The 21,475-nt window shown below is 47.8% G+C and overlaps 1 protein-coding gene across 2 annotated transcripts in view; it reads right to left on the reverse strand.

The window, feature by feature from the left end:
• COL15A1 (collagen type XV alpha 1 chain) overlaps positions 1-21,475 on the reverse strand; it is a 70,459-nt gene that overhangs the window by 14,728 nt on the left and 34,256 nt on the right. The window contains exons 13-31 of one of the 2 annotated variants that reach the window (XM_029053938.2): positions 20,505-20,567; positions 19,175-19,210; positions 17,713-17,853; positions 17,245-17,313; positions 16,836-16,880; positions 16,054-16,098; positions 15,351-15,413; positions 13,833-13,868; positions 13,649-13,732; positions 9,341-9,406; positions 8,607-8,642; positions 7,107-7,169; positions 5,945-6,013; positions 5,823-5,858; positions 4,540-4,593; positions 4,376-4,435; positions 3,301-3,369; positions 3,129-3,170; positions 1,256-1,301 (exon numbers count right to left, since the gene is read on the reverse strand). In XM_029053938.2, the coding sequence (XP_028909771.1) occupies positions 1,256-1,301; positions 3,129-3,170; positions 3,301-3,369; positions 4,376-4,435; positions 4,540-4,593; positions 5,823-5,858; positions 5,945-6,013; positions 7,107-7,169; positions 8,607-8,642; positions 9,341-9,406; positions 13,649-13,732; positions 13,833-13,868; positions 15,351-15,413; positions 16,054-16,098; positions 16,836-16,880; positions 17,245-17,313; positions 17,713-17,853; positions 19,175-19,210; positions 20,505-20,567 (1,123 nt within the window). The remainder of the gene's footprint in view (positions 1-1,255; positions 1,302-3,128; positions 3,171-3,300; positions 3,370-4,375; positions 4,436-4,539; positions 4,594-5,822; positions 5,859-5,944; positions 6,014-7,106; positions 7,170-8,606; positions 8,643-9,340; positions 9,407-13,648; positions 13,733-13,832; positions 13,869-15,350; positions 15,414-16,053; positions 16,099-16,835; positions 16,881-17,244; positions 17,314-17,712; positions 17,854-19,174; positions 19,211-20,504; positions 20,568-21,475) is intronic. The other variant, XM_029053939.2, reaches the window with a different exon arrangement.

Here is a 21,475-nt window from a genome sequence, read left to right on the forward strand (position 1 = left end):
CTTAATACAGTGTTTTGCACACAGCAAGCACTCGGTAAATCTGATTGAACGAATGAAGCAGAGGAACAAGGGTGGAAATGTAGAGGCCCCAGGAACAAGACCCACCCCAGACAATTTCAAGACAAAATCATGTCTTTGTCCCATGAGCAGAAACACCCCCAGCAACATTTCCAGGCTTCTCCAAGGGAAGAGGGCCTTTCCTCCAATGCCTCAGGCTGACTCTGCCTTCTGCCTTCTGCCTTCCCGAATTAGTAGCAGGCTGAGAGTGAAGGGCACAGAGGACCCTGCCAGTTTCTCTGACTGCTGGAGGACTGGACTGGGAGCGATGGGGCTCTTTTCTTCTTCTTCTACCCCCTCTAATGCTCCCTCTTGTGTCCCATCAGGGCCTCTTTTTCATTAGTCTGTCCAAACGCCTCCCGAACTGGCTCGTATCTTCAGCTGCACGACTTCCTGTGGGCGTAAATTCCCCATGCTGCGAGGATTAAAGTAGTATTTCCTTTAGGGTGCCTAAACCTCCACCTTCAGGCTTCAGTGGGACTTCTTCCCCTTCATCCTGGTATAGTGGGATTTGGGGGATTCACCCATTCTGTCCTAATCTCCACCCACCTCAAACTCTTGGTTGCCTTTGACACCTTTGACCCACTCCCATTCCAGAGAAACATTATCTCAGCTTAATTTCCTTGACATTCTCGGTTCTCCTCCTATCTCTTTGCTCTTTCTCAATCTCTCTCTCTCAGTCATTCTCCCAGGCTTCTCCTCTGCCTCCCGTCCCCTAACTGCAGGAGTCCCTTCAGGCTCTAGCCTGGGTCCCTTTACCTTCTGATTTTACACTCACTCCCATGAAAGCACTCACCTTTCTCCCTCCTACTTACCCACTCTCTTCTCCCGGATAAGACACAAATCCCAATTGTTCTTGTTAAGACCCCAGGCTAGGATATGGGCCTTATCTGGAGACATGATGTATATGGGTAGATATGGGAATTGCCTTATATTTGGATTAAAATGGTTATTCAGTTCTGGGGAATAGGGCCAATATGAGCTGTGAAGAAGGGCTGGAGGCTGGGATTCTCACTCAGGAATCATTACTGCAGGGTCTCTATTAGCAAGCTATTCAGGTAATAGAGGCCACACAATATCCTCTGGCTTCATTTACCAGGTCCAAAACGAGTCCCTCAGTGGCTACAGAACCCATGTGGCTTTTCTTCCAAGTCTGCCCCTTGAATAAGTCCCCGAGGATACGCAGAAGCGAACGTACCCTGAAACGGAGATAGTTCTTGATGCCTGGGAGGAGGCGTGCCGACCTACGGAAAAAAACAATACTTTCAGAATATCCTCTCCCTGACCCGGCCCAGCCCCAGTAGGTCCTCCATGCCAGGCGGACCGGGTTCCATAACTCCCTCCCTCGGCTCACTGTTGACATTTGTATTCATGACATTCATGACATTCGTTGACGTTGACATTCGATTTGTACATTCCAAGCGCCGATTTGTACCTTTCAAGCGCTTAGTACAGTGCTCTGCACATAGTAAGCGCTCAGTAAATACTATTGAATGAGTGAATGAATGTTGCTTGGGTCTCCAATATCCCGACAGCCGTTTGGAGTCGGGCTTAGAACTAGGGCGAGGGGCAGTGCTGCCCCTCAGGACTGTCGTGGGCAGGGAATGTGTCTGTTTATTGTTTTATAGTATTCTCCCAAGCGCTTAGTACAGTGATCTGCGTGCAGTAAGTTATTTATTGACTGCAGATTGACCGGCTGACTGACTGCAGTTGCTGGTCCTAGGCTGGCGATCCTGGGGGCTCGTGCCGTTGAGGGCACAGGTCCCGGAGGCATGCCCGCCCTACCCCGGGCCGGTTCCTACAGATTGTTTCTTTTCCCCATGGGATTCCCAGAAGCCCACAATGCCGTCGGCAGACCAGAGCCATTGGCAGAGCTAAAACACCGGGCAAGGGCAAGGCGGGGATGGGATGCAGGTGGGGAATGTGGACGCTCAGAGAATGGGATCGGGAAGCTCAGACCTTTGACTTTCTCGGAGAAGAGTTGTGTGTGTCTGTGTGTTTGGGTGTGGGTGGGTGTGGATATGTGCGTGCACACACATGTGAGAGAGAGATGCACACGCAGAGACACAGGGAGAGAAAGAAAATGTGACAAAGGGAACAAGAGCAATGAGCAGAGAAATGGAGCGGCCTGTGCGCATAACTGACAGGGTAATGTATTAGCAATGTCACATTATTGGCGTTCATTCATTAGAAGTAATACCAACATGAAGATTGATCATTTTCTAAACGAGTTGAAAATGGTCGGTACGGTTCGCTACTTAAAATGATTTTTCCTTTCCGAAACTTGAGCGAGGATATGGGGTTTTTTAATGGTATTTGTTAAGCGCTTACTATGTGCCAGGCACTGTACTAAGCACTGGGGTGGACACGAGCTAATCAGGTTGGACACAGGGCTGAGGTACCTCGGTTACCTGACGTAACTGAGGCACAGAGAAGTTAAGTGACTTGCCCGAGATCACACAGCACACAAATGGCAGAGTTGGGATTGGAACCCAGGTCCTTCTGTCCTCCAGGTCTGTGCTCTATCCACTAGGCCAAGGTGGGTCTCTCGATCCTTGGGTTGTCCAGGATCAAATAGTTTTCAGAGCTATATGAAATCCTGCTGTGGGCTTGGAATCCTAAATTGCTGGTCTTGGAGTCCAATCTTCACTGGGTGGAACATTGTCGCTTGGGAAAACACAGTCTCCAAAACCATTAGAGCAAATAGCTAAGAAAGTATCTCCATCCCATTGGACCAAAACCCCCTTCAGTGCTCTGTGTTTCTAAAGAGACTGGAGTTTGGTGAATCAGAAAAGGCAGTGGTGGCCTTTTGGGTTTGAAGATTTTAATAAAAAAATGTATTGGCCAAGAGTTTTTTTTTTGTTTGTTCCTGCCCATATTCACATTAAGATGTCACAGTCTGTTATCGGCTCGCAATTTAAAGCACTAATAATACAGGTACACGAGACACCCGAGACAGCGTTTTTAGGCAAGTCTAGGCTGAAAGAGGAAGCGGAAATGAAGTATTAGCCATGCTTTTTCTGAGCTCATGCTTGCCCTCCCGCCTGTGGCTCACGGCTTTTCTGACTTACTGGCGTTTTACAGTGGGGTCTGGGAGAAATCGGAAAAACCGTCTGTGGGAAATTGGGAGGAAAATTAATTAAGTAAACACTGGCAAAGCCATGGCCCATGTACAACTTGAACGTAGGACAGTCGCTCCCCACCTCCACCCCACCCTGGAGATACTTCTCCAGACACACTTACCCCTTTGATGTTAATCACAGCCCCGGGTGGTCCGGGAGGCCCCGGGGGGCCAGGTAGGCCAGGGGGACCCTAGGAAGGAAGAAAGAGCGAGATTATGAATCTTTCCTTTCCAGGGCACATCAGCCCCTATGGGACTCTCCGGTCTTTTGATCTCCCCCAGAGTGGGAGAGAGGAGGGGGCTTAAGGGGCCGGAGCCTGTGCTGAGAGGGTCCCCATATTCTGACTCACCGGAAGGTCTGATAGGGCTTGGGAATGGGGACCTGTGCCCTGAAGGATGGACAATAATAATGATGGTATTTGTTAAGCGCTTACTATGTGCAGAGCACTGTTCTAAGTGCTGGGGTAGATACAGGGTGATCAGGTTATCCCAGGTGGGGCTCACAGTTTTATTCCCCATTTTACAGATGAGATAACTGAGGTACAGAGAAGTTAAGTGACTTGCCCACAGCTGACAAGTGGCAGAGCCGGAATTCGAACCCATGATCTCTGACTCTCAAGCCCGTGCTCTTTCCACTGTCACCTCCACCTGTATCCAGTGAGCTCCTCCCAATCCCTCCTCCACCTCAAATCTTCCCATCCCCCGGACTGGGAAACCAAGGATCAGAGAGAAATGGCTTCGCCAAGGACACACAGCAAATGAGGGGCAGGCTCTGGATTCGAAACCAGCTTCTGTCCTCCTTGGCCAGAGCTTTCTTGGCAAAAGAGGTCCTCTCCTTTCCACCAGCACTAGTCCTCAGGGCTGACCCCTCCAGACTCTCTTTCCCCATAAATTGGGAAAACCTCGGGTACTGAGACCTCATCAGCAGATCCTGGGATCTCCAGGATTATAGGCTCCTCAAGGACAGGGTTGCTAATTCTGTTGTACTCTCCCAGACACTCATTACAGTGCTTTAACACGTGGTAGGTGCTCAGTTAATACAAACCGATGGACTGACGGATGAACTTGAGACGTCTGAACCAAGAAATAACAGCAAGCTGCTCCCTTCTGCTATTTCCTGCATCGCCTCCTGATTCTTCAAGCAGCCCCGCTGCTCCCGAATTCTAGACCCTCCCTAAGCCTTGCCACGGAACTCACCGGTAGGAAGACTCCACGCTCCCCCTTCGACCCCTTGAGTCCATTGAGTCCTGGACGGCCCTGAAATCGAGATGTTGTTTCAGGGTCTGGACACACCTGATTTCAATCCAAACTACACCAAAAGCGTTCTCCTCTGCCCTCAGGCTGGGAGACCCAATACCTACGGGTCGACCGGGGAATCCGAACTCTCCTTTATGTCCTGGGGGTCCTTTCGGTCCCTGTAGCCGAGAAACAAAAGAGATCGGAGAAGAACTGTTCAATCTGGACCCTAACGGTGGGCAAACTGGGCAGGGGTGGGCAGGGTGGACGGATCACGGCACCGAGGGCCCAGAATCTGGGGTGAAATGTTCAAAAAGCCGTTGTCTCATAGGAGAGGCATGTCCCATACATGTAGGATACATCATAATCTAACCTGTCACAGTGCAACGAGTGGATGGGAAGCGGAGACAACTACCCTGGGGCAAAGCTCGTGGTGGTGGACTCAGTGGTGCTGAAAGGACAGGTGGGTGAGGGGGGCAGATTATCTGTAGCCAGTAGGAACCCAGTGGCCACCCGCCACCCACAGGAGTCGAGAAGGGTCCGCAAAGGGGCTTGCAAGCGCTCATCTGCCCCAGAATGACAAACACACAGCCTCTTCCAAACGCCGCATGTAAATTGCCCCACACTTTCCCCCTGCAGTGACCTCTATTTCTGGATATTTTTAGCTTCATTACCCTGAAAAATAATACTTATGCATTGAAGACCACCTGGCCTGCCAGGGATAAACATCCAGAATGTAGTCATCAGACCACATAGGAGAATAAATTATGGGAAAGGCCTATTTCCCAAGATCAGTGTGCGTTCCAAATGTCAATAGCAAAACGCGTGTATTCCAGGATTGAGATTTCCTTCAGGTGCAAATATATCTAATTCAAGTGGGATAAATGAGGATCTCATTAAATGGGAAGTTAACGAATGGTGAAACAAAGGGTTTCCCTGAATTTGTAGGATTCAGCATTTGTGTTAATTAGGGAATAGTTAACGCTTGCTATTCCCAGCCCAAATCCAAACTCCATCCCAAAGCCCCAGCTAGACCGCCTGGAACCAGTTTGGGGAGAGAGACCCGTCTCCAACTGAGCCACCCTGAGGTCTTCTTCCTCCCCTGCATCTCCTCTTCCTCAGAACTGACTGAACACCTCTTTCACCGTGGCACCGCACCCAGCCAATTTTTAACAGAGCCCCAGTTCTCTAGTGGTTCTAACCTAAAGCAGATAGCGATGGCGTGTAAATGACCGTTGAATGAAATAAAAGCAAATGTCGAGATCAGAGTAGGATGTTTTCGAAGACTTTCGCTTTACGTTTTCAAGGACTCTCGCTTCAAGTGCAGGGAGGTGAAATCTGGTTGAGCTAGATTTCAATCGTCTCATTAACGTAAAAATACACAAGCGCGTTGAAGGTGGTCTCTTACCATTGGCCCTGGAGATCCCAGCATGCCCGGCTCACCCTAAAAAGGAAGGAAGAACTTGCATTCATCCACCAGGATTGGGTAGAGCTATCAAACCGGGCCAAATCCAGCTGTAGCGACTTTACCTTTCTCCCCATGAGTCTCTCCAGAGGCACATCGCCAGTTAAGATAGCTCCAGGATCCCCCTTTTCACCCTGGATTTCAGAGAACCAAGGTGGAGGGTCATGCAATAATACAATCGATCGTTAGGATTTATTAAGAAGCAGCATGGCCTAATGGATAGAGCATGGACCTGGGGAGTCAGAGGACCTGGGTTCTAACTTGCCTGTCGTGGGATCTTGGGCAAGTCACCTCACTTCTCTGTGCCTCAGTTACCTCATCTGTAAAATGGAGATTATGACTATGAGCCCTGTGTGGGGCATGGACTGTGTCCATCGTGATTATCTTGTATCTATCCGAGTGCCTGACGCATAGTAAATACTTAACAAATCTCATAAAAAAAAGAGCACTTACTGTGGGCAGAGCACTATATACTAAACGCTTGGGAGAGTACAATATAACAGAGTTGGTAGACATGTTCCCTGCCCACAAGAAGCTTACAGTCTAGAGGGGGAGACAGATATGAATTATGGATATGTACATAAGTGCTGAGGATGGGGTGAATAAAATGTACCAATTCAAGTGTAAGAGTGAAGTGCAGAGTGCATAGCTTAGTGAAAGAGCATGGACCAGAGCGTCGGAGGACCTGGGTGCTAATTCTGGCTCTGTCATTTGCCGGCTGTGAGACCTCGGGTAAATCACTTCACTCCCCTGTACCTCAGTTTCCTTCTTTATAAAGCGGGGATTCAATATCTGTTCTCCCTCCCACTTAGGTTGTGTCACATGCAGGGCAGGCTCTGTGTCTGACTTGATGAATCTTGAATCTACCCCAGCACTGAGTACAGCAAACGGATAATAATAAACACATTATTGTTATTATTATCACTATTAACTGGATCAGCCATCCGGACCCTGGGAGCAGGGTTGGCTGGGGAGGTTGAGGGACTAAATTGAAGTCAAACACGGGAGAATTTCACTTCCGGTCGCGAAGGATTAGTGCTGAAAGAGCCTTCAGGACAGTAGATTTCTGCTTCCTAGTTTATTCGTTCCTCTTTAGCTTTCGAACTAGGATACAGAGACTAGCCCACCTCGTGGAATAAAATTAAGACCAGAAAAGGTCAAAGGGTGAGTGCATGAAACAGGAAATGCCCAAGTGCCATCATATCTTTATGCTGCTCTTCTTTTTACCTGCTCTCCTTTCAGTCCAGGGAACCCAGGCATACCCGGGTCCCCTTTATGTCCTTTGGGTCCCTGGAAGAATTGAAAAAAAACCACAGTCACATTCACTTCTTACTCCCCAAAAAGGACAAAGAATAGAGAGTTGTGTCTAGATATACACATTTACACACATAGAAGAAGTGTGGTCTAGTGGATAGAGCATTGGCTTGGGAGTCAGAAGGAGCTGGATTTCCATCACTGCTCTGACACTTGTCGGCTGTGTGACCTTGAGCAAGTCACTTTACTTCTCTGTGCCTCAGTTACCTCATCTGTTAAATGGGGATTGAGACTGTGAGCCCCATGTGGGACATGGACTGTGTCCAACCTGAGTTGCTTGTATCCACCCCAGTGCTTAGTTCAATGCCTGGCACGTAGTAAGTGCTTAACAAATAACAAATATTATTGTCATCATCATCATCATTAACCATGACTGCCAAGTGCCTCCTTTGGCAAATCATTCCGTTTATATTTAGCGGCACTAGAAGCTTCCATTTTTAACCTCATTAAAATGGTTTTATTTGACTACTCCTAAATGGGCTCTTTGAGGTTGCTAGTTAGGTACATTTTGATGATTAAATAAAATGGCAAAGTGAAAAGAACACCTAGCTAGTCATTGATTTTAGCAGAGAAGAAGTATGGGGTAGTGGAGAGAGCTCAGGCCTGGGAGTCCAAAGGTCATGGGTTCTAATCCCAGCTCCACCACTTGTCTGCTGCAAGACCCGGGGAAAGTCACTTAACTTCTCTGTGCCTCAGTTACCTCATCTGTAAAATGGGGATTAAGACTGTGAGCCCCACGTGGGACAACCAGAATACCTTATATCCCCCTAGCGCTTAGAACAGTGCTTGGCACATAGTAAGCACTTAACAAATGCCATCATCATCACATTGTATCCCCCTCAGTGCTTAGAACATAGTAAGGAATTAACAAATGCCATTATTATTATTATTATTGTTGTCAGTCAGTCAACGTCTTTACAGATCACTTTACTAAGCACTTGGGAGAGGACAATATAACAGTAAACAGACACATTCCCTGCCCACAATTCACTTACAGTCTGGGGGGGAGACAGACAATATAAATAAAATAAATTATAGATATGTATAAAAGTGCTGAGGGGCTGGGGGGGGGGATGAAAAAAGGGAGCAAGTCAGGACAACGCAGAAGGGAGAGGGAGAAGAGGAAAGGAGGGCTTAGTCAGGGAAGGCTTCTTGGAGGAGATAGGCCTTCAATAAGGCTTTGAAGGCGGGGACAATCATTGTGTGTCAGATATGAGGAGGGAAGGCTTTCCATGCCAGAGGCAGGATGTGGGTGAGACGTCAATGGTGAGATAGAAATGGAGGTACAGTGAGAAGGTTAGCAGTAGAGGAGTGAAGAGTGCGGGCTGGGTTGAAATAGGAGAGTAGCGAGGTGAGGTAGAAGGATCATTTCCAAACTGAGAGCCCGGCTGGGCTGGGGCTCTAGGCACTTACCGGGAATCCTGGCAGACTGGGTCTGCCCTCTGGGCCCTGAAACACACAAACAGAAACACAGCTCAGCCTCTGGAAAGAGAAAATCTGCCCACTTCAGTCCCTTTGAATCACTGCCTACTAAACTAGCTGCCCAGGGCTCAACGAGTTAGGGACCACCAGGTGTGGTCAGCGTTCAGCAACTTCCAGAGGTGCAGCCCCTGAGCTCCGATGGCCTCCAGGGCAGAGCAGTAGATGGAAAAATCGCCAGGCTTCAACCTCGATCCGCTGCAACCCGGGGAATCAAATCGAACCTGCATCTGTCCAAAGGTCTGCTCTGGGCCCGGTGATTCCCTTCCCATACGTGCATACGTGCACCCATCCCAGCCCCCCCGTTGTGTTAATATCATAGATGATATTGCCCTTAGGAAAAGCTGTGAAATGAACAAATAAATGCCTTTGGATCCGATTCTGCTTTCAGGCGGCCCATCCAGCTCTGACTCCAAATGTTAAAACGGATAACATTCGCTCAGGCCTGTGGAAACCTGGGCTTCCAAGGAAATTTTAAACAGGAGCTGAAATAGCTACTTTGTCCATTCAAAATTGCTAGGTCCTAGTTGTCATCGAGTTTAATAAATACCTGGATCCACTGCCAACATTTTTCCTGAATATCTAGATGCATTTAGATCCTGAACATCTAAAAGATATATCACCAAGCACACATACCCATTGGATCTGATTCGGCTTCAAATACTTACGGGCGTCCCAGTCAGTTCTGGAAGGTCAGTAATGTTTTCCAGGCCAAAGGTGTCATTGAGAAATGACTAAAGAGACAAGAATGCTTTGTGAATCCAGACACATTTAGGTTTTCCTGTTTCTGTTTGGTTTCTAACAGGGCATTTCAGTTTGGGTTCATCTCTGGGCGGAATACAGACGGACAGAGTGAGCTGATGTCTCTCCTACCCAATGGAATTACCACCTCAGGGAAGCTCATTTCTACAGCCCAACAGGACTCTCATCCCATTCAGATCATAATTGCGGGTAAATTCCTTTCTTAGTTATTACTTGGCTCGTTTCTCTTAGTTTATTTTATTCTTTATTCCCTTTAAACACCTTGTTCTCCTCACTCCTCAAATCTTTCTGACCTCTGACGGACCCATCACCGTTGTCAGAAAGCACTCGAGCACGCACCCCCCACCTCCGCCTTTCCACAGCCAGACTCTGGCCACAGGATGAGAACAGATTTCCCAGAATCTTCCTGCCTAGATGTTGGTAATGGAACAATTTGCTTTTCGTACGTCGGCTCCAATTCCACACCTTAAGACGGGGATTGGCTTGGCTTGGGTTGTGCAGTCTTGGTACCATTGCTTTGGGGGCCTGGAGCAGACTCCCAACTGATCTCGAGTCACCTTAACTGACAACCCTGGGGTTGTCTGGCTCTTTCAGGGCGTCAGGGAGGGACTTTCAGTGGAGCCTATCAATCGGAGCATTAGGCAGACGTTAGGTCAGGCCTAAAGGTTCTGGCTCAGTTCTCCCCAGAACCTGTGGTCACTCCCAATACCTACTAGGCCCAAGTTAGGGCTGAAAAGTTAAGTTTTTCCCTTCCAGTCAGGCTGCGGATTTCATTTATTTATTTATTTCATATGGCATTTGTTAAGCACTTTCAGAGTGCCAGGCACTGTTCTAAACACTGGGGTAGATACAAGCTCATCAGGTTGGACCCAGTCCATGTCTCACATGGAGCTCACGGTCTTAATCCCCATTTTCCAGATGAGGTAACTGAGGCACGGAGAAGCGAAGTGACTTCCCCGAAGTCACACAGCAGAAAAGTGGTGGAGCCGGGACTAGAACCCAAGTCCTTCTGACTCCCAGGCCTGTGCTCTATCCACTAGGCCACAGTGTTTCTGACTGGGCCATGACATGGGCAATCAGAGACCCCAATTTATTAGCCTGCTTCTTTCATGAGATGAAATAATAATACTGCTGAGTCTTTTTGTTCTCTTGGTACATTTGTGCTGAAATAATGTCCAAAATATGGAATGTCTCGGTGGATTGGACATATTTCCCAAGAGGCGGCGATGGGAGCTGGGATTTTTTTTAAAAAGTAGCAGCAAAACAGGGAACATGCAGATTATTTTTAAATATCATCTCGCTGCCTCTACCCCGCTCGTGTCACAATTTCACTCATTTTCTGTTTTTCTTCTCGATCTCCGATACGCCCTTTCTGGCTGCCTAGCAGTCTCGGATTCTCTAGCTACCTTTGTCTCTCGATATCTCTGTAGCTGTCTCTACGCTAGGTATGTGCAGAAATCTCTTGCAGGCCAAACCAGAAAACACCACTGTAGAAAAAGTGGGTCCTTTTTAAAAGTGGGTCCTTCTTGCTGACGTTGAGCTAAAAATCCAGGATCTGACTGTCCACTTTGAGAGGTCAGTCACGGGGAAGCCTCTACGAGTATCTGGAGGGGCCACCGGGACCCTGTGGGTTGGGAGATGACAGGTTTACATTCTGGGATGGCCTTACTTCCTGGCAGGCAGACCAATGTGATGTGTTTGTTGGAGTTACTAGCGAATCTGGGGTTTGGATGGGTTCCCGGGAGCCCTTAATTCACTTGGTTTCAGAGCCCCGAGCTGCAGAGGCTTAACCCTGTCCTCTCTAGGACTGGTTTGCTTTTGTCCTTGACTAGTTTTCCTCTTGTGCTCCAAATCCAGTGGTATTCTTTCACAATAAGGAATGTTCCACCCTCGAGGACTTTTTTTTTTACTTACATGGTACTTTTTAAGGGCTTACTATGTGCCAGGCACAACACTGAGCACTGGGGTAGATCCAAGATAATCAGGTTGGACACAGTCCTTGTCCAACATGGGGCCCACACTCCCATTTTATAGGGCGTTAAGCCATTTAAGCAAGGTCACACAACAGAGGAGTAGCGGAGCTGGGCTTAGAACACAGGTCCTCTGATTCTCAAGCGCGTGCGCTTTCCGCTAGGATACGCTGCTTCTGCTCAGATACTAGTGCTCCCAGTGTTGCTTGCCTACTGGGGACCACTGAGCTTGAGGGGTGGAGGGCTGATGGGCAGACTCTCTGGACCTACTTCTGGACCTAATGTTCCTACTCAGGAGGTTCCTACTGAGAGCTCACCTCCTCCAAGAGGCCTTCCCAGACTGAGCTTCCCCTTTTCCCTCTGCTCCCTCTCTGCCCCCCCTTCACCTCCCCTCAGCTAAACCCCCTTTTCCCTCCCTTTCCCTCTGCTCCTCCCCCTCTCCTTTCCCCTCCCCTCAGCACTGTGCTCGCCCGCTTATTTGTATATATTTTTATTACCCTATTTATTTTGTTAATGAGATGTACATCCCCTTGATTCTATTTATTGCTATTGTTTTTGTCTGTCTCCCCCGATTAGACTGTAAGCCCATCAATGGGCAGGGATGGTCTCTATCTGTTGCTGAATTGTTCATTCCAAGCGCTTAGTACAGTGCTCTGCACATAGTAAGCGCTCAATAAATACTATTGAATAAGTGAATGAGGTTGCAGAGCATTGTAAGCTCTTTGTGGGCAGGGAATGTGTCTCTTGATGGTTACGTAAATCCCAGTGACTCAGCACTGTACTCATCCTCTCAACTGTATATATTTTCATTACCCTATTTATTTTGTTAATGAGATGTACATCACCTTGATTCTATTTGTTTGCTATTGTTTTAATGAGATGTTCTTCCCCTCGATTCTATTTATTGCCATTGTTCTTGTCTGTCCCGTCTCCCCCGATTAGTCTGTAAGCCCGTCAAAGGGCAGGGACCGTCTCTAGCTGTTACCGATTTGTGCATTCCACGCGCTTAGTACAGTGCCCTGCACATAGTAAGCGCTCAATAAATACTATTGAATGAATGAATGAATGAATGAACCAGTAGACACTCAAATACTATTTTGAATGAGGTAGTCTCAGAACATCCTTAGGTTCTGCTTGAGGAGGGACAGTGTCTCAAATCTATGGTTTTTATGGGTGAATGCTTTACCCAGCCAAATAATAATAATCATAATTACGGTGCTTGTTAAGCGCTTACTATGTGTCAAGCACTGTTCCATGAGCTAAGGTAGATACAAATCAATCGGGTTGGACACAGTCCCTGTCCCACATGGGGCTCACACTCTTTAATCCCCATTTTCCGGTTGAGGTAACTAGGCCCAGGGAAGTGTGGTGACTTGCCCGAGGTCACCCAGGGAAACGTGGCAGAGCCGGGATTAGAACCCAGGTCCTTCTGACTTCCGGGCCTGTGCTTCTTCCACTAAGCCATGTTGTTTCCCAAGAGTCAGCCTTGTTGTCCCTCATCCTCTGCCAGTTCTGAACCAGTCTCTCCCCACCCACCCATCCCCCTAGGCCCAAACGCTTTCTTCCTCCTCCTTCTGAGTCTAATGTCACTACCCATCTCTGTCCCTGGAAGACCCCATGGTCAAAGAGTCAGTCAATCGTATCTTTTGAGTGCTTACAGTGTGCAGAACACTGTAGTAAGCACTCGGGAGATTACAACACAACAATAAACAAATACATTCCCTAACCACAGTGAATTTACGGTCGAGAGGCGGGTGGCGGAGCGGTGACAGCTGACCTGAGTTCAAGGCGGAGTTGGTAGGGTGAGATTTTTCAAATAGTGCCTGGGAGGGGGGTGAGCGAAGGAGGAAGAAATGCTAGAATAGAGGTGGGTGGGTAATTTCCCAGCTGTATAAAACCTTTTCTGGAGAAGCAGCACGGCTTAGTGGAAAGAGCACGGGCCTGGGAGTTGGAGGAACTGGGTTCTAACTCCCACTCTGCCCGTTGATTGCTGGGTGACCTTGGGCAAGTCACTTCACTTCTCTGTGCTTCAGTTTCCTTAACTGTAAAATGGGGATTAAAATCCCTGTTCTCCTCGTACTTAGACCGTGAACTCCGTGTGGAACGGGGACTGTGTCCGACCTAATTAACTTGTGCCTACCCCAGCGCTTAGAACAGTGTTTGACACATAGTAAGCGCTTAACAGATACTATTTGAAAAAAGAAAAAGCCAGACAGGAAAGCTCAGGCCCTGCAGGTTACTCACACTATACACCACCACCGTTCTTCCTGGAGGCCCAGGTGGTCCTGGCGGTCCCACCACGCTGGCTCCGTCGAGGCCCGGTTCGCCCTGGAGGCGGAAGCAGAGCGGACATTCAGTCAACAAGTGATTGAGTCCAAGCGAACCAGAATGAAACTGATCCCGTATTTCCAGGCTCCTGCGAACTTACCTTCAGCCCATGATCCCCCTTTTCTCCCTTGGAACCCTGTAGGAGGTGGAAAACAAGTGCTTAATATATAAACGTTTAAAGCTAATAATGATAATGATGATGGTTAACAATAATGATGGTAATAATGATTGTGGTATTTGTTAATAATAATAATAATAATAATAATAATGATGGCATTTGTTGAGCGCTATGTACCAAACACTGTTCTAAGCACTGGGGGGGATACAAGGTAATGAGGTTGTCCCATGTGGGGCTCACAGTCTTAATCCCCATTTTATAGATGAGGTAACTGAGGCACAGAGAAGTTAAGTAACTTGCCCAGAGTCACACAGCTGACAAGTGGCGGAGCCGGGATTAGAACCCATGACTTCTGACTCCCTAGCCTAGGCTCTTTCCACTGAGCCACGCTGCTTCTCAAGTGCTTACTGTGTGCCAGGCACTGTACTAGCCACTGGGGTGGATACAAGGTAATAAGTTGGATACAGTCCCTGTCCCACATGGGATTCACATTTTATTATGATCTCCCAAAAGCTTATTACAGTATTCTGCACACAAGGAGCACTCAATAAATACAACTGACAGTCTGACAGACTGAAACCAGCTGGTCCCAGAAGTGGTGAGAAAGGCTTGTCCAAATAATAATAATAATGATTGTGATATTGGTTAAGTGCCAGGCACTGAGTTAAGTGCTAGGATAGAGCCAATACAATCAAATCAGAAGTAGTCCCTGTCCCACATAGGAATCCCAGTCTAAGAGGGAGAGGGAGAACAGGCATTTAATCCCCGTTTTACAGGTGAGGAAACTGAGGCACAGAGAAGTTAAGTGATTTGCCGAAGATGAAACAGCAGGCAGTGATGTCACTGGGATTAGAACCCAGGCCTCCTGACTCCCAATACTGTCCTCTTTCCACTAGGCCACTCTGTTTCCCCAAGTACTGTTTTAAGGACTGACCACGTGGCTCAGTGGAAAGAGCCTGGGCTTGGGAGTCAGAGGTCATGGGTTCGAATTCCGGCCCTGCCACTTGTCAGCTGTGTGACTGTGGGCGTCACTTAACTTCTCTGTGCCTCAGTTACCTCATCTGTAAAATGGGGATTAAGACTGTGACCCTCACGTGGGACAACCTGATTACCCTGTATCTCCCCCAGCGCTTAGAACAGTGCTCGGCACATAGTAAGCGCTTAACCAATCCAACAATATTATCTTTGACCAGACCCAGCCTGCAGCCTAATCTGGGGGAGCCCCTAACTCTACTTTTGTTTCCTCCTGCTCCTGCAGCCTCCGGCTCTTCCCGCAGCCTCACCCTGATCAGTCAGTCAGTCAATCACATTTTTCGAGCACTTACTGTGTGCAGAGCACTGTACTAAGCCCTTGCCCACAAATTCCTCCTTGTCCTCAGCAATCCCCATCCCCTCCTTTCACGTCCCCCTGTGTTTCCCGGCACTCCCAGATGGTGACAGCGATTCAGTCCACTGGGAATTCTTAAATAATTAAAAATTACTTTTGAACACATTACTGACCACATGTCCCGGACGTCCAGCAACAGCAGGGAAGCCCGGCTTTCCATTTTGACCTTTGACGCCCTGCCGAAACAAAAGCAGATACCGCGATTTCCAATACCGGACTCGTGGCCTTTGCCTTCGGCCTATACGAGCTGCTAGGACTGAGTTGCCCCTCCCACCCGGGACCCCTTCGGTTGTGGCAAGAGGCCCCCAGGACCAATGACAGGCAGAACACTAGCAATAAGCACTGAGCTAATGCCAGGACCTGCAGTTGCCTGTACTCAAGCCCCAGTAAATAATAATAATGATGGCATTTATTTAAGCTCTTACTTTGTGCCAAGCACTGTTCTAAGCACTGAACACTGAAGTGATGATGCAGGGAAAGGAGCAACCACTCTAACCGCAGAACAGTTGCCGGGTTTGTTGGTTTTTTTTTAAATGGTATTCGTTTGATGCTTACTATGTGTCAGGTACTGTTCTAAATCCTGGTGTAGATACGAGGTGATCAGGTTGGACACAGTCCCTGTCCCACATGGGGCTCAGTCTTTATCCCCATTTTTCAGATGAGGGAACTGAGGCCCCGAAAAGTGATTTTCCCAACAGACAAGTGGGATTAGAACCCTTCTGACTTCCAGGCCTGTGCTCTTTCCACTTGGCCAAGCTGCTTCTCAAGGGTCCCTTGATGTCACACTCCCAGACCCTTCCCCGATCGCCGTCTCACCTTCGGGCCTGCTTCGCCAGATGGCCCGACTTCGCCCTTTTCACCCTGAGACAGAGAGAGGTTCGGGTCATCAGGGAGATCAGTTCCAAGCCCAGGACGAATCCCATTCCCGCTGTCAAATGATCAGTACTTAAAGAGCCACGGGTGGCTCCACCTGACTCCATCACCAGGGTGGGACCCTCACAGGGCTGCAGGGCCACACCCGGATCCACTCAATCCACGAGAGCTGAGCACTGTGCGTCATGGCAATAGCTGAGGTCTTGTATCCCCAACACTCCACCTTTCCTCTGGCTGCTACAGTTTAAATGTTTCTCCTCTCAGCTCTCCCACCTCACTTCCTTCCCCAAAAGGGAGGGCTGATGAAATAAAAGATGAAACCCCAAACTGTCCATTTCGCTCTTGAGGTTTGTCAGGGGAGAAATTTCAAGTTATCTATACAATTGTAACATTTGGGATCAGCAGCAGGTTCCAATAATCTATACTCTTTTCGGAGGAGCCAGAGGGGGAAATCTGGGCTCAATATGTTTGTCAATCACCTATAAATAAATTTTGGATACGGACATGAGTGCTCTGGGGCTGAGGAAGGGGTGAATAAAGGGAGCAAATCAGGATGACGCATCCTGTTACAGTTGAGTTAACCTTGCAGCCTTATTTTTAGCATGTGCGTTTGGACCAAGAGTGACAGAAAAGGCTTTAAATTAAAAATGAACGCTAGCTGGCCCTAGGAATATAAACCACAGGGTCCTACCAACCTTCCAAAAGCAGACTTATAGGAAGTTTACCTTTTTTCCGATTGGTCCTCGCTGTCCGGTGCTTCCGACCAAACCCTAAAATGAAAAGTTTTGACTTGTCAATTATTCAAATGTTTGTACATATATTGGAAGGTGTCTAGCAACTCCTGCTTTATTGCACTCTCCCCAGTGCTAAGTACAGTGCTCTGCACACAGTAAGCACTCAATAAATACCATTGATTGATTTATATGGCTTATAGGATATTAACAAAATAACCATTTTTTGCTGAGCACAAAGTCCAAAGGGTCACTAGGATTAGTAAGAAAACACATTTAGCTTGTGGACAGATGCAATTTAGCCTTTTACTGGGTTTACATGAATTCCCAGGCCTTGCCTGCCTGATGGATTGGCTTCAGATCCCCTGAGTGCTTGCAGTCGTGATTTCCAATCCCAACTTACGTTTGACCCTGTAGGAGCTGCGGTTCTAGGCTCGTTTGACAAAATCAGGCTTCCTGAGCCTTCCATATCCTAGAAAAGAGGTGAAAACCACTATTGGAGATGGTAGGGGGAAGATTTCTGCCCACGGTCCTCTGTTTCTCCGGAGCTGGACTTCTCCACCCCAATCAGTACTTCCCTAATTGCTCAAGGTTGAGAAGGCACACACACGCAAACACAAAAACACACTCTCTCTCTCCCTTCCAGCCTCCTGACAGACCAGAGGGCGGAGGAGTGCCTTGATCAATGGACCATAAAGTATCCAGCCTATAAGCTCCTTGTGGGCAGTTATCATGTCCACCAACTCCCCCGAGTGTTCAGTACTATGCAAGTCCTCAGTAAATATGATTGACTGGACTGTTTGCCTTAGCTCGGGTGACTTTTTTCCCCCCCCGAAAGGGAACCATCCAGTCAAAACTCACATATATTTACCTCAAATCCAAACCCCATTCCATAGTGAGGGCCAGGTGGACCAGGGGGACCAGGAGGACCAGGTGGACCAAGTCCCCCAGGCTGGCCCGTTTCTCCGTCTCTCCCCGGAGGCCCAGGTAATCCTCTATTTCCTGGGTCTCCCTGAAAGGAAAAGCGTTTCTTCAATCACAGAATTACAGGATGGCTCCCTGCTCTTACTACTATTCCCTGTCTTCATTAAAGTGATGTATTGTAGCTGTTTCTTCATGGTGTGAAAAGCTGATTGATAATCTGCTTTATTTTCATTCTGAGATCATTGGTTAAAGTCATTTGAATACACTTGTGGGGGAAGCAGAGTGGGTAACGGAGGAAAACCAATATTACTTCTGCCCATCATTAGCCTAAAGGCTGCAAGACGGAAATTTGCTATGAAAAAATCAAATTTATTCTACAGACCAGACGCTAACGGGAATTGCAAATGGGAGTGATTGGGGAGGAAGATGGTGGTAATGAGGGAAGGTGACAGTTTCCCCTTTCAGGTTGCCCTACACTTACTGTAGCTGGAAGCCTGTGGTGGGGGGAAGGAAGTGATGGGTGGAGGGGGCCTACCCTTTCAAGCATCACTCTGGCTTCGGACCCTTCATTTCTTCTCCCTTTCCAAGTCCTCCCTCTTCATATTCGACAGACGATGACTCTCCCCACTTTCAAAGCCTTATTGAAGGCACTTCTCCTCCAAGAGGCCTTCCCTGACTAAGCCCTCTTTTCCTCTTCTCCCAATCCCTTCTCCGTCACCCTGATTTGCTCCCTTTATTCACCCCTCTCTCAGCCCCAAAAGACTAATGTCCGTATCCAAATTTATTTATATTAATGTCTGTCTCTCCCTCTAGACCGTAAGCTCGTTGTGGGCAGCAAATGTGTCTACCAAAACTGCTATTTTGTACTCTCCCAAGCCCTTAGCACAGCGCTCTACCCACAGTAAATGCTCAGTAAATACGAGTGACTGATTGGAAACCAGTGGAATAACTGTCAATCGGATGGGAACCATGGAGGAGCTGGTCTCTCTCCTGCAGCCCTGCTCTGGACCATTAAGGGGAACTAGATTCAAATTCCAAGTTTTCCAAGCCTGCCTCCATCCTTACATCATTTTATTTTGACCAAACATATTCATCTGTTTTGTTTTGTTCTCTTGTAGGCCACATTTCACCTTCACAAAGAAAATTGCCCCGTAACTTGCTTTTCACTGCAATTTTTGGCCAGAGCGCTGTTGGGAACTCGGGAGAGTACTTCTAGCAGCGTGTACCTGTCGGGATGGAATGCGAGGCCTAGTGGAACGGTTGGGCCCATGTGCACAGCCCTGTACGTGACACGAATGCCAGGTTGGGATTTTTGCCTCAACGCGAGGTTCTCTGAGAACGAAGCCCATGCGATAAAGGATTACCGACTGCATATTAAAGTACTCCAATAGTACCCCCACCCTCTTTACCTTAGGGCCAGTGGGACCAAGGGGGCCTTCTGCTCCCTGAAAAATAAAAGCAGTGGAGACTCATTAGAATCATTCAAAAGGAAAACACATTTATTCAGAACCTAGCGGTTACCTTTGGGATCACTGGCGTGTTGGGACCTGTCTGACTGCAGATAATAATAATAATAATATCGATGATGGTATTTGTTAAGCAGTTATGGGTCAAGGACTGTTCTAAGAGCTGGGGTAGATACAAGCTAATCGCATTGGACACAGTCCCACATGGGGCCCACAATCTTAATCCCCATTTTACGGATGAGATAACTGAGGCACAGAGAAATCAAGTGATTTGCCCAAGGTCATACAGTAGACAGGTGAAAGAGCCGGATTAGGACCCAGGTCCTTCTGTCTCCCAGTCCTGTGTTCTATCCTCTAGGCCACACTGCTTCTCTTATTATTTTGAATATCTGCTTATGTGGAGGTGGGCAGCGCACCCAAATCAGATGACCACTCGCGAGAATCACGGCTCTAGAGTCCAGCCCCACCTCTATTCTAGAGTCTAGTATATTTCCAATTAAGATTCATAGCTTGTTTCAGAGGAAAATACTGAAGCAGTCCAGGATTGATTTCTATTGATCTCGCTGGAAGGATGGATGGCCCCTGTTATGCATGGCTTGTTCTGTGAGCTGTAGTGGGCTAGCTGTGCATGTGCTTACCTGTAATTTAAATGTTTTTTAAATCATACCATCCATGATAAATAGACTCCCTGAGACCAGGCAATTTCCCCCACTTGTTTCTGAGAAATATGCTTTTCATGAAGTGTATTTTTCTGGTAGTAATTTAAAAAATGAAGACTCCACCCCCTTGCCAGATCAGCCTTCCATAAATTTGAAATCCAGTTTGGGTCCATAATTTATGATTAGGAAGCTTTCAGCTTTTCAACGTTCTCATCCAGAACTGGAGGCAGTGTGGTCTATTGGGAAGAGCATGTTTTTAGGGAGAGCCTGGGTTCTTGTCCAACTCTGCCATTATTGCTGAAAAATGAGGATACTATTTCCTACCTCACAGGCCTGTGGAAAGAAATAAAGGGATAAGCAGTAAGGAAGGGCACTGGAAAAAGACAAAGGGGCAGGTTTCAGGTGTTGTTATTCTATAACTCTCTAAATTTCCACACATTCCTGGTCTATTTTGCAGATTTTTCTAGACCACTGCAGGGCTCGGGGAACTTTAATCTGTCTCCAGGGGTAGTCAGGCTCATTCAGTTTCTCCAAGGAGTAAAGCACAGCCATGACCGCTATTACTTCCAGAGTTGGGTTTGGTCACTCGGGTGACTCTTCGAGCTTTAACTTACCTTTTCTCCCTTCAAACCTGGAAGGCCAGCAGCTCCTTTAAGTCCAGGATGGCCTTCAGGACCCTGTGAAACATCAATAACTTGGTCACACAAAAATCTAGAAAAGACTTCCGGCCCACCTTGTCTTGTGCCTCACCAGGGTGGGCCGAAGGGCTATGAACTGATTCCAGCTTCCCACACATAGAACCTCCCCCATTTCAGACATTCCCCTGCCCCTCTTTCCAGACCCACTTACCTAAACCCTTTGTTTTGAAATTGTGTTTTTCCTCTGGAGAAGTCTCAGCAGTTTTTTCCTTTGGCAAAGGATCCATATTCTCTGGTGTGGGACTAACAAGGCCAGAAATGGTTGCTTCCTGCCTCTGCCACTCACACCTAGAGATCATGGCTACCCTTCCTCTTGGAGGAGGAATCCTGATGAGCTTGTGCCTGCCTCTAGGCTTTCCAGAAGTGTCAGGCTTGTGAGACAAAAATTCCCAGGCTGATTCCCTCCCGGGTCAGTTGAAGCTGATGCTGGTTCAAGATTCCCTGCCCTGTCTTCTCTCCCTCCTGATTTACCAGTTGCCTCCAAATTTATGTATACTATACTCTCTGAATAGGAATACTCTGCTTCCTGACCAATTCTTTCCCACTTTACAGCTGAGAAGAGGGGGACAGAACCATCAGCTTGGTTCTTCTCCAAGCTCTGATCTTTAGGCTTCGGCTCTAAGGTTTTCATTGACATCTGATTGCCTCTTGGACCTCCTGGCCCCCTTTGACTTTCTCCTTCCTCTTCAGATGCTCCTTATGCCTCTGCCATTCCTGTCTTCTTCGTGGTCTAACACAGCTCCAAAATCAGCCCATCCCCATCCAGCCCAGCCCAACTCAACACTGCCTTCCTGCGTGGGAATGTCTGTAACATTTCTCCAGTCCCCGCCAGGTTCCTATCTCCTGTTTCAAGCAGTTCTCTGGAGTTCAGGTTTGCTAGAATGTAG

Source organism: Ornithorhynchus anatinus, chromosome X3 (genome assembly GCF_004115215.2).
Source record: "Ornithorhynchus anatinus isolate Pmale09 chromosome X3, mOrnAna1.pri.v4, whole genome shotgun sequence".
In the NCBI taxonomy this organism is placed as follows: domain Eukaryota; kingdom Metazoa; phylum Chordata; class Mammalia; order Monotremata; family Ornithorhynchidae; genus Ornithorhynchus; species Ornithorhynchus anatinus.